The 16,695-nt window shown below is 45.7% G+C and overlaps 1 protein-coding gene across 2 annotated transcripts in view; it reads right to left on the bottom strand.

Annotated features, from left to right (window-relative positions):
* PLEKHN1 (pleckstrin homology domain containing N1) overlaps positions 1-16,695 on the bottom strand; it is a 69,468-nt gene that overhangs the window by 41,262 nt on the left and 11,511 nt on the right. For both annotated transcript variants that reach the window (XM_030185725.1, XM_030185726.1), the window contains exons 3-5: positions 5,155-5,301; positions 4,579-4,659; positions 1,684-1,771 (exon numbers count right to left, since the gene is read on the bottom strand). In XM_030185725.1, coding sequence (XP_030041585.1) covers positions 1,684-1,771; positions 4,579-4,659; positions 5,155-5,301 — 316 coding nt within the window. The remainder of the gene's footprint in view (positions 1-1,683; positions 1,772-4,578; positions 4,660-5,154; positions 5,302-16,695) is intronic.

The raw sequence follows: 16,695 nt of genomic DNA, 5'->3' as shown, positions 1-16,695 counted from the left end.
AAATTTACTGCTAATGTTTGTTGTGGTAACTTGCATCATGCCAAAGCGAGCTTAAGGAGTTTGTAAGATGTAACATGTGTAGGCAACTAATCCAGGTATGCTTGGAAATTCTTTTTAATCAAGCCTGGGAAATATTTCTTTCGAACACATTTTTGGTCTCAGACTGCATTTTTTAGTATTTCGGGATCTTCTCTCTCCACACATGATTCACAGAGTATACACTTGAGACTAACACCTCTATGATCAAGGTCATTCTAGTGTTTTTCTCTTTGACACTTTGCCCAACTTTCTTGCATCCAGCTTTTTATTGTTGTTGTTGTTATTATTATTATTTGTTGCATTTGTATCCCACCTTATCCCACCTCTTTGCAGGCTCAAAGTGGCTTACAATACATCATGAGTAGTGGAAAAATGTTAGTAAATAGACATTTAGTATTGCAGGATCTTGGTCAGCATGATGATAATAAAACAAAGTAATAGTATCCAAGCAGATATTAAGAAACAGTTCTGAATATAGATGGGCGAGTTGTGCATATTCACATGGGTTGATCTTTTTATCAGTTGGAATGGGGATTATCCCAGATTATCACAACCTCTACATTCTCCTTTTCCTATGAGGGACAGGGAGTGATGTTGGTGGAAGTGGTTACTGAATAGCCCTCAATAGGATTCATGAGTGGAAGACAAAGAAGGGTGGAAGTGTTACATGCAAGTTACCGCATATGAAGGAAAACTATGGTGTACTTATCATGGTTTGTATGAGGGAGCTTACATTACTTGTTTTGGGAGAACTACACAGTCCCAATTCTGTTCTTGCTTTGGATCCATTTCTGACCCCTTCACCTCCCAAGAGCTGTCCCTTATTCTGTGCCCAGTAAGCCAGAGTAAGAAGTGTTTTGTGTTATTTTTCACTTTATTGTAATGCAGGGCTGCATTTCCGATCAGGTGGCACAGGTTAGTTCTTCTGTGGAGGACACCACCATGCCAAAGTGATACCTGTTTCATGTGAGAAAGGCCCCCCACCATGTATGGACTTTCAATTTGGATGGGGGAATCCTCTCCCTCTTCTGCCTATGGTGTGTGTAAGATATTCAGAGGATTTTGAAAACTGTGGTGGGAAGGGTGAGTTGATTTAGAACTAGAAATACAGGGAAGGAGGGGAGAGAGGGGTACCAGTCCATCCTAAAACTGGTTGGTGGTGGTGGTGACAGCAAAGGGGCTCCAGGGTATTTGCCATTCATTGTATACTTTGTAGAGTTGCAATGTTATCCCCCTATTAGGAGCTCTGTCGAAAGTAGAAGGGCCATGACATAAAAAAAAAGTGTCATCTTTTTCTCCAGGGATTTCCTCACAGAACTATCAAACCATCATAAGAAAGCTGGGTGCAGCGGATCTCTGTCAGTTCAGTCAGGCTGTAACTGCTAGTAAAGAGAAGCCATTTTCCTTTGAGAAGAGGGACACAGCCATTCCCCACCTTTGTAATAATGGTGTCTTACTGTTCTTTGACTTTGATTTAAGAATGCTTTTTCCAGGATTCCTCCTTTATACCTCCCCAGCCCTGAAGGGGGGTCGTGGCTCAGGCTATGCAAAATGTCTGAACTGCCTGAATGTGTCTGAACCTGAGGAAACAGTAACAGCTAGTTGTAAGGTGAACTCTAGGCTTTCTGTGTACTGGCACCTGACCTGTAATCCGGAAGGCAAAGACCTCCTGCTCCAGGGCTGAAGAATTCTCCATTTTACAGACATTCAGTTCCTTTAGAGGTAACAATCCCTGTGATTGTAAAAGAGCAGAGTTAGACTCTCAACCATGCACACTTTTGTAACAAATCTTCTGAGATGTTGGTGTTCGAGGACAGTGTGGGAAGACTCAGGATAAATGGCATCCCTACTGCTCAACAGGACTATCCCAGAGAATCCTATTACACACAGCTTGCTTTCTCCTTGCATTTCCTGAGGCAGTGCTGATCAACTTTCTATATTTCAGGGCACACTTTTGAGCTTTCTTGATCCCCAAGGCACACCAAACCAAACCTGCTAGTCATTGGCCACTGACCACTTGAATGTAAAATGTCAGATAATGTACTTTAAACTAAAATGTATAGTATTAGAAAGCTTAACACATAATTAGACAGTTTTAAGGCACCATTACCAGCAGCGCCTTTTTTCAAGCAAAAAAGGTGCTGGTACTCAAATGCCAGGCTACCCTTCAGGGGTGGGGTGATCACTGAGGGACCCACCACACAATAGCCAAGCCCCCTGCAACCAGTCACAGAATCTAGGACAAGGCAGAATTAGTGTGTAAAGCCTGACCTCTTTCATTAAAACTTGGGGACCATGGGTCAATTTCAGCAGACAATGGAAAAGGTGCCGCCCCCTCAAAAAAAGCCCTGATTACCAGTCTCCTCTGTCCCTCAGAACTGATGACACCCAGGTATCAGTGGCTCCAGCCCCGGACCATTATAAGCTAGAAACGTGCCTTGTGTAGCACGCCCCCAAAATGCTTCTGTCCTACCCACTTGCATTGTGCCAGCAAGGGAAGCCAATGGACAGGGTATCAGTTTAGCACAGCTTCCCATGTGGCCCTGCCCCAGGCCCCCTCCTGCCATTGTTATAAGTGGTTTGCCGTGCATCATTTGTTATAGAATACGCTTGGATTCGGTGCAGAACGCTAGCTGCGATATATAGAACCTGGCGGTTTGCACCTAACTTTGGGTGGGAGTATATATGCCTGCTGAAGGCTAGTGTAAATCAGGGGCGTATCTGACCTTCAGCGGTAGGAGTGGCCAGAGCTGAGGTGAGGGGGCACATTTTAGCCCCCCGCCGCCCTCATCGCCCCCCCCGCCGCCATCATTATCATCGCCGACTCGACCCCCCCAGCTCGCTCGCTGTCACCTACCTGGGCTGGTGGGGACCCCATCCCACGCCAGCTGAAGTCTTCTTCCTTCCTTTCAGGTTTCTAAGTCTGACGTCCTGCAGGTAGGGGACAGCGAGCGAGTGGGCAGGCGAGCGGGCGGGGGGATCGACGGTAGGGGAGTCCAGGGCCAAATCTACGGGGGCCCTGGCTCCCGTGGCCCCATAGCAGCGACGCCCCTGGTGTAAATGCTGGTGCCTGATGGCAGATAGGGGCGGAAACGCAGGTATGCTATAACATCGTGCCTATTTTATGGGAACGCCGCTGACCTGCCCATACCCTTCCCAAGGCCACACCTCCTTTGGAGTTCTGCACTTTGACATTTAAGCACGCATGTCACAGAATAGGGCGTAGGGCAGATCCGTGAATAAACTCCTAATTGCTGCAATTAAGTGCTTGTTAATGCCAATAATTGATTGCTGTCGACTAATTAGCTAATTGGTTTGCACGTGGGATCTGTGCCTAAAATTGTGTGCTGAACTTTGGGTGACCTATACAGAATCTGGAGATATGTCTATGGGGCTACAAGGCCTCGTTATAAAGACTAACTTTTAGATTCTAAGAAGATGTGTCTATGCTTTTGTGTGTGTGTGTATGTATGAGTGTGAGAGTGTGTGAGAGTGTGTGTGTGTGTGTGTGTACATAAACACACACATAATGACAGCTTTGAAGTCCATTGTCTTGGCTAAGCCTTTATTTCTTAGGGATAGAGCTGGTGTAATCGACTGCAGTCCCGCTGGGACAAGCTGAACCAGTCTGGCGTGGGGAGGGCCTTTTTCTCCATCCTATTACAGGCAGAGACTTGCAGCCTTGTCCTCGGAAATTGTAATCTAGATAAGTGAAACCAACAGGCCTCATTCAAACTTACACAGAAGTAGGCCTCCAGCATATTACCCAGAGTTGAAATTAAAACCGTCAGATACTGGGTGCCAGAAACCCCCGAGAGTGGAAGGGCCTGACTCATTAAGGCTTTCTCCCATTCTGTGTGTCTATGACTAACTCCGAGGGTGATTGTCAACTCTGAGCTCCATCTCTTGAGAAATTATCCAGAATGAACACAGAGGATTGGCCCCAAACCTCAAGTGAGCCTTGAAATAAATGGGGAGATTTGCAGTGGTGTAGGAAGGGGGCGGTGGGGCGGTCCGCCCCAGGTGCACGCCACTGGAGGGGTGTCGGCTCCACTGGTTCCCTGCTCCCTCTGCCCCGGAACAGGTTACTTCCTGTTCCTAGGCAGAGAGAGCAGGGAACCAGCGGAACCGACGCAGCTCCCAGCAGGTAAGAATGCACTCCGGGGGGGGGGGGGGGTTGATGCGCCGAAGGGGGGAGTGTCGTGCTGCGCCCGGGGGGAGGGTGCGCAGCGGTGAACCGCCCCGGGTGGCAGCCGCCCTTGCTACGCCACTGGAGATTTGTTAAATGCTTTTCCTCTATTGTCCCTTTCCCCATCATTATGCCAAAATCAGAATCATCCACGTGCCCATCCTGGGGGGGGGGGGGAATTATCAGTATGGGCTACAGTGAAGATGTGTTATTGTACTTTTAACCCCAGTTATTAATAGCCAGGTCTCAGTGCATAAAATAGGACCTGAGCTAAAACAGCAGGAGTTAGTGGTAAAATAACTCATCTCAATAGTAGCTCACATTGATAATTACGCACAAAAATCCCTCACCTGATAAGTCAGTCCGTTCTGGCTCCGAGACTGAAAGTAGAGGAAGGACTGAAACAATTCCAGGTAGCAATCCGTGACTTCCTGTGGGAGACAGAGAAGAGACGGGTTTCTGGCAGTGAACAGAAGATGCAGGATTTATTCTGGGCTAAGAACCTACAACACTGGATGCACTGGTTTCTAGCGCTCAGGGATCAGTAAGCCCTTCCCGCTGCTTCCATTTCCTGGATGCTGCATTTTCCTGCCAAACAGGAAAATAATTGCATGTCTAATCAACAGGCAGCTAAGCTAGTGCTGGAGAGCTGAGCCCCTGCAGCACAGGTGTTAAGCACTGAAGGAAGTGAGTCACATGCTCTGCAGAGCCTGGTGAACAAGTGATATTTCTCAGCAGTGAGGTGGAGGCTGGGAACCAAACTGATTCAGCCAGGGCAGGCGTGAGAAAGAGTCAGTGCAGGTAACACAGGTACAGGTGTATCAGTCTATAGCCAACATTATTCTGGGGCCATGGAAAAATGTGAGGCAGGTGCTACACAGAGAACAAGAGACACAGGTTAAACAGTGGCATCAGTATGCAATTACCTGACAGTGCTGGAATTTAAACTTGACTTTGGCATAATGGATCATTTGCCCCAGGTTCCGAACAACTGTCTTTTTTCTACCCTTCCGGAAAATGCTCAGAAACCTTTGGTCCAAGTTTTCCTTTTGCACTTCTTGGCTCATTATATCCTATGATAAGAGAAGGCCATGGAAAACATGAGCTGTGTTTTCGCAAACAATCCTATATAATAATTCTCACCTCCAATGTTCTAATGTGCCTGGGACCGCGCCACCCTTAGAGGTGGTCTGCTAGGCAGGCACGCACTGACGTCAGTGACGTCAGTGACAGCTTATTCCAAAGCAAGGGGAGGAGTAGGAAAACACGCGAAGCGTGTTTCCCTACTCCTCCACCTGCATGGGAATCAGCTGCCAGTGTGCCGCTCCCTGCCACTTTGGAGCAAGTGGCAGGGAGCGGGGCAACACAAACCCCCCCCTCGCCGCATCACCAACCCGCCCCCCCACCCGACAAGCATCAACACCCCGTGTCCTCTCACGCACCTCCCACCGACTTCCACACTCCACCCTCCCTCCGATTTCAACACCCCCCCCCCCCCCCCCGCATTATGGCCCCCTGTACCCCCCTTCCGCAACCCTGCGACCCCCTTTCCCGCCGAAAACCATCCCCTGCCGCCGTCCAGTACCAGTGCTGATGGGGGATGCCAACCCCCGTCAGCCAAAGTCCTGTGCTGGCCTCCACAGCGTTCCTTCTTCAATGATCTTCTTCTGTTGAAGTTCCTCTGCGTGCGTCTACGCAAGCAGAGGAACTTCAACAGAAGATCATTGAGGAAGCAATGCCATGAAGGCCAGCAAAGGACTTTGGCTGACGGGGCAGAGAAAACAGGGAACCAGCGGAGCAGACACCCCCCCCCCCCTTCCTAAGACACTGCGTAGCTATGATTCAGGTTCTTCTTTCCCACATGCATCACTTTGCACTTGCTCACATTAAACATCATCTGCCATTTGGACGCCTAGTCTCCCAATCTCGTAAGGTCCTCTTGTAATTTTTCACAATCCTCCCGCGATTTAATGACTTTGAATAACTTTGTGACATCAGCAAATTTAATTACCTCACTAGTTACTCCCATCTCTAGGTCATTTATAGTCTATCATATATGTCTATATGTTCCACCTCTGCTTACAATTAAGATGTTTTATTATTGTGTTGACACCATATCATACTATGCCATGCTATGTACTGTTATTTGACTATTATTCTGCTAAAACTGTCTATTGCCCATGTCCAGATTTTTCTTGCTGTACACCGCCTTGGGTGAATTAAGAGGGGATATGAGACTACCCTTGCCACCGTGATAACCAAATTAAATAATTGATCATGAACCTGAACTGTTCCCCCTTTATGACTCTTAACTCTTTGATAATTCAAAATTTTAATAATACCAGCTTATTCTTCTCCAAATGTGAACCTTATGCCTGCCTATTAAACAAGATAGCATACATCATTCAGGAGACCACATTATAAGTGATTTAAAAAAAAACACCAAAAACTGCTATTGGACTTAAAACTGGTCACACCTTTATTACACAAATTAATAAGAAATGAACATAACAAATTTTACCCAGCAGCACTGAAACTTAAACAAATCTAAGCTATCTGCCATACCAAACTGGACAGCCCTTATGTTGTCCTTAACTGCCCTGCTATGCCCAGCAGGGGCTTGATAGGCTGGCACAGACCTCTATGCCACCATTCGGGTCGAAACCCACTGAAGAAGGACCTAATGGTTACCACTAGGTGAAAATTAAACCCCCAAAACTTAAATCCGCTTTAAATTGGACATTTTGTTCTTGGGTGCCCTCCCTCTGTACCTTCGACAACTACCAACAGTAAATCCCTCCAAACTTGGGTACAGTGGGTGGGAAAGCCACCTCTGAGGTGCAAGGAGGTATGATCCTCAGAGGCCACCAATCGCACGCACTCCAAATTGCGAATGAACCTATCAGGGTTTCTAGATTTTCACGCTGCAATAAATTAAAAAAAATAAAAATAGCAAATCCTCTCTGCTGGCTACTGTCGTGCCATAAGATCCCACTCTACCAAGCCCAGCCTATCTGTTCAAATGCCTGGTTGCCCTAGCTAGGCCCGATCCCAGGGTCACATACCCTGCATTACAGGCTGACAAGGAGCTCCTTTCTCTCCCCCCCCCCCCCCCCCATTAACTGGGGGTATAAGGGACAAACTCATCACACCAGATTCTTTTTCAAAAAGGGGTAGAAAATCTTAATAATTAATAAAAGGAGTGTCAGTGGCATTTGAAACCTGGCTGTCCTCATTTACAGCTCACTGCTCTAACCAGTTCACTTCTTTTCTACTTCAAGATAGAGGACGGGGCCGAAGGAGCCATATCCTCCAAGTCTCTCCATCCAATGGATCTGAGTCTCTCACACAATCAGCAGATCTTTCTTCTCCAGATTCCTACAAATGACCCCCCTTCTAGTTTTGTAGTCCTGTGAATGTCTATATATCTTACACTTTGGTGGGCTCTAAGCAAGAAAGCACTTTGCCTGCCCACATTGTCATCCAAACACATTTCATAATTCCCATAAATGGAGCCCAATGTGGTTCTGACTGAAGAAGCAGCAGGTAAGACGAATGTTCACCAACTGCTCCTGCCAACTGGAAGACAAAGCACAGAGGAACAGCAGCAGTTGTACACCCCCCCCCCCCCCCCTCCACCCAAACTCTTTTTTTATATAGGCAGCTGCCTTAACAGGGCAAAAATCTACCTTGAGGACCACTGAATTAGCGTATCTGAGAGTCTCCCCTATTTGTACCCTAGGCACATGCTTAGTTTGCCTACGCTTTAATCTTGCCCTGTCTACACTTATAAACATACCGTGCTACTGAGGGTATCAGGTGGGGGGGGGGGGGGAAATTAAGAAGCTATACCTTTCTCTTTAACCAGCAACACAGAAATGATGTTCTGGTAGGAATGTATTGGGACCTAATCTTTCAAGATGAACTACAGGAGATTAGACACAGCTTGGATTACCCTGAGCCATGGCTGCAAAGTTTTATTAGGGCAAACAAACCTAGACATTCCTGAGGGAAGAGAAAGATCCTGTGCACTGGGAAGGATAAGGGGGAGGGGGGGTAAGTATGTAAACCCCTCATTTGAGCAGATTTAACAAGGAAAGGCAATTTCTGCTTCCAGCTTAATTACCTCTGGACTTTCTAACACATTATATGCCATAAAGTTTTACTGCCTGCCACCTTCTGATCACCCAGTGCTTCTCCCCAACCCCCTACCCACCTCCCACCACAGCTGCAATGACCACCACCTTTCTCTTTGGAATGCTTTCTATAATTCACTTATATTTTCTGATAAAGCCATCTTTTGCTTGTTCTGACCTGAGAAGGGAGTGTAAGCCCCAGACAGCTAGTCAAGAAATGTTGGAATTTAGTCCAACATTAAAAAAAAAAAAAAGTTATCACCTTTTTTTGGGGGTCATTTTTATTTGTTAAGCTTTATGTCCATGCCTTTGGAAAAAATATATTTGCTGGATCAAGTCCCAGATTGTGCCTCTTACTGGCCTAGAAATTGACTTATTTAAAGTCAAAGAAGGAAATATACCTGGTTAGCCTTCTGGCAACAGCAGGCAAGAAATAAAGAGCCTAATATTCAAACCGATCTTACCAAGAAGGAGAGGCTCCCATCCAATTAAGTCACACTGAGCAGGTCAGCCACCAATATTCAGAGGCAGTTAACTGGGCAGTACTATTGAATATTGGCTCTGACCACCGTGGCACTGTACCTCATAGCTATCTAGGCAAGTAAGTCCTCAGCCATGTTTGCCCAGTTAGCCATGTGGGATAGCACTGAATATTGACCATACCCAGGGTATCTCCACTCACCTGGATATTCAGTGCCGGTGCCTGGACATGGCCCACCAATGAATATCTAGGTGTAATTTGGTCAGTGGTGGTGAGAGCTTTAAAAAACGCTCACCTCTGCCTAATGAATATTGACCGTAAAGTAAGTGTGGTAAGTTTTAGCACTTATCACTTTTTAACACCAAACTTTAACGCACAGTAAGTGCAAAGGCTGTCTGCTAACTGTTGGAGATCTGCCCAGCATGTCCCCTGCAGTTACTGCCCAGAAATGTTCTTCACCACACGTTAAATTTATTCACAATTTGTGTGGATGCACTTTTCATTCATTTATTATACTTTCTATACTGCCTTTGCTCTCTGGCAGACCAAGAAAGCGCACAATCTAAAAACAGTCTACAGTGGTTCAAGAGTACTGAAAAGAACTACAATGGTTGAAAAGAAAGAAAGAGTTCAAGCACACAAAGAACATACTTTACAAGGGAGGGAGAAAAAGGGGAAGGACTTAGGCAAGGGCAAGATGGTCAATGGATGGGGAAAAGGGTACAAAAAGGTCAATCTAGCAGCCCTAACATACTTCAGTAGTGGTAAGTACCGTTTACTAATGCACAAGTGACAGCACGCGGTGAGTACCATGCACTAATGCACAAGTGACAGCACGTGGTGAGTACCATGCACTAACTGCACAAGTGGCAGCACATGGTGAGTACCATCACTAACTGCACAAGTGACAGCACGTGGTGAGTACCGTGCACTAACTGCACAAGTGACAGCACTCTGTGCATTAACCGTGCACTAACTACACAAGTAACAGCATGCAGTGAGTACCGTCATTAACTGCACAAGTGACAGCACATGGTGAGTACCATCACTAACTGCACAAGTGACAGCACGCAGTGAGTACCGTCTAACTGCACAAACGACAACATGCAGTGAGTACTGTGCACTAACTGCACAAGTGACAGCATGCGGTGAGTACCATGCAGTAACTATACAAGTGACAGCACTCGGTGAGTACTGTCACTAACTGCACTAGTGAAAGCACGCAGTGACTACACTCATTAACTGTACAAGTGACAGCACATGGTGAGTACCATGCATTATCTGCACAAGTGACAGCACATGGTGAGTACCATCACTAACTGCACAAGTGACAGCACGTGGTGAGTACCATGCACTAACTGCACAAGTGGCAGCACATGGTGAGTACCATCACTAACTGCACAAGTGACAGCACGTGGTGAGTACCGTGCACTAACTGCACAAGTGACAGCACTCTGTGCACTAACCGTGCACTAACTACACAAGTAACAGCATGCAGTGAGTACCGTCATTAACTGCACAAGTGACAGCACATGGTGAGTACCATCACTAACTGCACAAGTGACAGCACGCAGTGAGTACCGTCTAACTGCACAAACGACAACATGCAGTGAGTACTGTGCACTAACTGCACAAGTGACAGCATGCGGTGAGTACCATGCAGTAACTATACAAGTGACAGCACTCGGTGAGTACGCACAAGTGACAGCACATGGTGAGTACCATCACTAACTGCCCAAGTGACAGCATGCGGTGAGTACTGTCACTAACTGCACTAGTGAAAGCACGCAGTGACTACACTCATTAACTGCACAAGTGACAGCACATGGTAAATACCGTCTAACTGCACAAATGACAGCATACGGTGAGTACTATGCACTAACTGAACAAGTGACAGTGCGCAGTGAGTAATGTGCAGCTATGCACTAACTGCACAAGTAACAGCACACGGTGAGTACCGTGCATTAACTGCACAAGTGACAGCACACGGTGACTACCGTGCACTAACTGCACAAGTGACAGCACAAAGTGAGTACCGTGCATTAACTGCACAAGTGACAGCACATGGTGAGTATCATCACTAACTCACAAATGACAACACCCAGTGAGTACCATCACTAACTGCACAAGTGAGAGCACACGGTACGTACCCTTGCTAACTGCAATATGCAGTTCACGCCCATTCTCCACCATAACCCACCCAATTCCTGCCCTCTAATGTGGCATACAGTTAGTTATCATCTCACATTTCTTCCTTGTCCAGTTCATTTATTTGGTCCTATTTTGGGGGGTGGAGGGGGAAGAATCTTAGAGCTTGGTGCTAGGAAGAAAGGGGGATAGAGAATACTAGAAGGGGAAAGGATCTGGGATATAGGAGCTCAGGGTTCTGAGATAGGATGTAGAGGGATGGTAGGATAAGGAGAATGAGAACAGATGATGATCGGGGGAGTGGGGGGGAGAGCCAGGAACAATCCTCTAAACCTGAAACCCATCTCTAATCTCATCACTCAGTCTCTTCACATACCCCATTTGACCCCATTAATCTCTTCGCACTCCACACTGCTGATCCCTCTCACACCCAACAGTACCTCTGATCCAGTCTCATACGCTTTCCACAATCTCCTCACTCACTCCCTGCAGCCCCTCTACTCCCCTCATGCATACTTCACAGCCACTCTATTCATTCACATACTTTTGTCCCCTCCTCAAAAAAGAAATAGCGGAATTGGAAAAGGTTCAAAGAAGAGTGACCAAAATGATAGAGGGGATGGAACTGATCCCACATTAGGAAAGGCTAAAGAGGTTAGGGCTCTTCAGCTTGGAAAAGAGATGGCTGAGGGGGGATATGATGGAGGTCTACAAAATCCTGAGTGGTGTGGAGCGGTTGGAGGTGAATCAATTTTTCACTCATTCAAAAAGTACAAAGACCAGGGGCCAATCAAAGAAATTGCATGGAAATACTTAAAAAACAAATAGGAGAAAATATTTTTTCACTCAAGGAATAGTTAAGCTCTGGAACTTGTTGCCGGAGGATGTAGTAGTATTGGTGGTTAGCATATCTGGGTTTAAAAAAAGGTTTGGACAGGTTTCTGGAGGAAAAGTCCATAGTCTGTTATTGAGATGGACATGGGGGAAGCAACTGCTTGCCCTGGGATTGGTAGAATGGAGTGGTGCTACTAATTGGGTTTCTGCCAGGTACTTGTGACCTGGATTGGCCGTTGCTGGAAGCAGGATAATGGATTAGATGGACCATTGGTCTGACCCAGTATGGCTATTCTTCTGTTCTTATGTTAACTCTCTTGTAAATAGCTCTTTCTATAAGGAAGAGGTCATTTATGCTCTCTACCTACCTATCTCTTTTATTCTGCTATAATTAACTCATATTCTTTTCTATCAATACTATGTAATCCATATTATTATGTAAGCCGCATTGAGCCTGCCTTGAGTGGGAAAGCGCAGGGTACAAATGTAATAATAAAAAAAAAATTAAGAAGTATTAGGAAATATCTACACGAAGACCGATTTGGCTTGTAGTCCAATCTTTAATTTTAAGCAAATTGGACTATTGGTAACATAGTTTATCTGGGTCTCTCGAAACAACTAATTCAGAACGTGACTGTATAGCTTATTTTTTTCTCTGAATAAATCAGAGAAGATCACTCCCTATTTTCTTAATCTATGCTGGCTTTCAATAGAGACCAGAATTTTGCTTAAATTGGGTTGCTTGATTTTTAAAATCATATATGACCTAACTGACTCCTAACAGACCTAACTCCCTTCTTTGTAGATCAACAGCAGGTCACTTTTATAGCATCCGAAATATATTACCACTATCTTTCCCTAGTCCTAGATGGATAATTCTTAAGAAAATTATTATTTGTTTGTTTGCATACCAAGCAGCCAGTTTATGGTGTTCCTTTTCTTATGAATTAAAAAGTAGACCTGACATTGATTGATACTTTTATAAAGGGGTTTAGTTTTAAACATTTTTTATTGAACAACAATAAAATATTACAAACAAAATTTTTAAAACAAGTGGTTCATTTTCTTTTGTTCCCCCCCACCAAACCTCTTTTACAAAAACAGTATCCAATCTACATACATAATATCATGCCCTGACAATTTTCCACTTCAAGTCCAAGTAAATAGGTACATTGATGAGGAGTTCCTAGCTCTGTTCATTCCCCCAACAGATCCTGTTAATCTCACTTTGCACTAAGTAGCTTGAACTTGTAATTTATAGAGGGGCATAATCGAACGAAAACGTCTATCTCCATGGGCGTTTATCTCCGAGAACAGGTCCGTGAAGGCCATGTTTTATTCGACAATTTGTGAGCTGGGCGTTTTTGCTTTTCAGCGATAATGGAAAATGAAAGCGCCCAGCTCAAAAATGAATAAATCCAAGGCATTTGTTCGTGGGAGGGGCCAGGATTCGTAGTGCACTGGTCCCCCTCACATGCCAGGACACCAACCGGGCACCCTAGGGGGCACTTTTACAAAAACAAAAAAAAAAGGTAAAAGAGCTCCCAGGTGCATAGCACCCTTCCCTTGTGTGTTGAGCCCCCCAAATCCCCCTCAAAACCCACTGCCCACAAGTCTACACCATTATTATAGCCCTAAGGAGTGAAGGGGGGCACCTACATGTGGGTACAGTGGGTTTGGGTGGGGGTTGGACGACTAATAAGCATTAAGCAGCACAATTGTAACAGGTAGGGAGGGATGGGCCTGGGTCCACCTGCCTGAAGTCCACTGCACCCCCTAACAACTGCTCCAGGGACCTGCATACTGCTGCCAGGGAGGTGGATATGACATTTGAGGGTGAAAATAAAAAGTTGTGAAACATCATTTTTTGTGGTAGGAGGGGGTTAGTGACCACTGGGGGAGTCAGGGGAGGTCATCCCCGATTCCCTCTGGTGGTAATCTGGTCATTTAGGGCACTTTTTGGGGCCTTATTCGTGAAAAAACAGGGTCCAGGAAAAGTGCCCTAAATTCTAGCTACAAATGCATACTTTTTTCCATTATCGGCAAAAGGCGCCCATCTCTGTTCGGGTGATAACCATGCCCCAGTCCTGCCTTCACCACGCCTCCGACACGCCCCCGTCAACTTTGTACACTTCCGCGATGGAGTGCAGTTGAAAACGTCCAAGGTCGGCTGTCGATTATACCGCGTTATTCGTTTTTGTGAGATAAACGTCCATCTTACGATTTAGGTCAGAACTTGGGCATTTTTCTTGTTCGATTATAAGCAGGATAGCATACTATGTATTACCATGTGGTTGCCTCTTATCAACAATGAGTACATTTTCTCCAGTGAATCATTCCCCCCCCCCAACCTCCCCTCCTCCCTCCCCCATTCCCACCCATGCCGGTAACCCCCAGTCCTCTACCTTCTACAGCACCTTAAGTATTAAATTCCTACTCCTAGGCGTCAAAGAATCCAGGTATCCGCCCCATATCTTCAGAAATTTAATTCGTTTTGTGGGGCCACTCCTAGCTTCTTTTGCCTCCCACAGCACCAATTGGTGAACTAGATTCCGCCAGTGCCAGAATTCGGGTCCCGTATCTGTCGTCCAGTATAGCAGAATACATTTTTTTGCCAGCAGCGTCAGTTTACAGAATAATATGTTGCCCCTTGATAACATTCCCCTGCCTGATCCTGGGAGGTTCAACAGCAATTGCTCTGGTGTGCATGCTAGCCATTGACCCATGATTGTAGTCAAATACTGGGCTATTTTTCCCCCAGAATGCTTTGTTTCCTGCAACTCCAAAATCCATGATAAAAGGAGTTGTCTGCACCCCCGCACCTCCTGCAGAGCGCTGACTGTATCCCCCCCCCCCCCCCGATCCTCGCCAGCTGTGCTTGCGTCATGTAAGCTCTATGGATGAATCGGAATGCGCATTCCCTGTATTGTGCTCCATTTAGCAATTTGGGAATCCTCTGCAATTGCTTATTAATGTCCCATGTTACTAGGCTGACTCCAAGATCTTTTTCCCAACGTTCTTTTAGGTGTGCTAGATCTTTTGGTTTTTTTTCCCTCCCACAGGGCCCTATATATTCCTGAAATGGAGGGATTTGTCTCTGAGATTTTTATAAAGGGGCTTAAAGCATGCTATTTTGCAAATATGTTTTAAGAAAGTAATTGTATACTATTCATTCTATTTAAAGGATGTTTATTTATGTATCAGTATGTATGTTTAATCTAGTCATCTTAATCTGCAATCCGCTGTGAACTACATTGTCGGCTTTAGCAGACTATAAATAAACTAGCTGTAACTGTAATTTGTAGGCAGTAAGGGCTCCTGAGTTATCCATACCCTAACCAGTTAGCACGTCCTAATATAGATGCACTAACTGGTTAGTCCAGGAATGCTCACTCTCCGCCCCTGACATGCCCTCTCAAAAAAAAAGAAAAAAAAATTCTAGCACATTTCAAAACTAGCACGTGCCGCTTGTAGCAGGATGTCAGTTTTTCCAAATGTCCTGTGCAGTAGTTTTAATGTTGAATGAGTTTGCTTAATTTGTGTCTTGCTCTAATTTTATGCTGCTGTTTGAAAATTTGTAGTGTTCAGCTTTTATTTATTTATTTGGTCCACTTGTATCCCACATTTTCCCAGCTTATGCGGGCTCAATGTGGCTCACAAAGTTACAAGAAAATTACATAATACAACAGGAGAAAATTGTTCCAGTAATAGGATACAAAGAAGTACAGAGGAGCTAAAATAAGAGAATACGGATGGGAAAACAGGAGCAACCAAGGAGAAGCTGACAGAGGGTAAACAGCAGGTAAACTACCAAAACGGGAAAAAAGAAGGTTAAACAACATTGCTGACTTTCGGGGGGGGGGGGGGAGGCTTTTCAGTTGGCCTCCCTACCGCTCCCTCCAAATATCTGCTTGGGGGAGGAGTTCAGCAATCACATTGGTGTCTGTGAATTGCTAGTGGCAGCCAGAGACCTGTGGAACCAGGAAAAGCAACTTTTAAAAGGTGCATGGAGGGGGACGGGGAGGGGAGGTTGAGAGGCTAAAGGAGATGCTAGATTCTCAAGTAGGGGGGAATATGATGCCAACGATACTCCTATAATATAGAATTGCTGTGTGTTTAATTTTAAAAAGAGACTTCCTCAGCTAGCATTTGAGTAAAATTTTTTCAAATGAGCAGATGAATATAAAACACATCAGTGGCGTAGGAAGGGGGGGGCGGGAGGGGCGGTCCGCCCTGGGTGCACGCGCTCGGGGGGTGCCGGCCCCGCTGGTTCCCTCTGCCCCGGAACAGGTTACTTCCTGTTCCGGGGCAGAGAGAGCAGGGAACCAGCAGGGCCGACGCAGCTCCGAATGATGTGCACTCGGGGCGGATTGGCCCTCCCGCAGGTAAGAATGCGGTCTGGGGGGGGTGCACCGCAGAGGGGGGGTCGTGCCGTGCTTCACCCGGGGGGGGGGGCGCAGCGACGACCCGCCCTGGGTGCCATTAGCCCTCGCTACAGCACTGAAACATATTAAACTGTTCTGCCATCTATATGGCTACTTTACTATGTTAATCACAATATCACATTCAGATCAACACAACTGCTGGAAATATTGAAACAACAAAAAACCTCAATAGCAGAGTGACACTGTCCACATCAAAATCTCAAAAATCAAAAAAGGGGGAAAAGTCTCAACTAGTACGGCAACTAAGAAGTTCATTGACATTCAAATATATTTGCACACACAACAAGTCATCATAGACTAAAAAACCCACTTGAAAAAACAAATTTTTTGAAATTTTTTTGGAATCTACACGCAGGAACAGGCTGTGTCCCAGGCCAGAAAGATAAAGATAAGTAACGTTGTGGCTCTGGGCACTAGATACGA

The sequence above is a fragment of the Microcaecilia unicolor genome, chromosome 13 (genome assembly GCF_901765095.1).
Source record: "Microcaecilia unicolor chromosome 13, aMicUni1.1, whole genome shotgun sequence".
Taxonomy (NCBI): Eukaryota; Metazoa; Chordata; class Amphibia; order Gymnophiona; family Siphonopidae; genus Microcaecilia; species Microcaecilia unicolor.
This window is presented reverse-complemented; position numbering and strand designations above follow the sequence as displayed.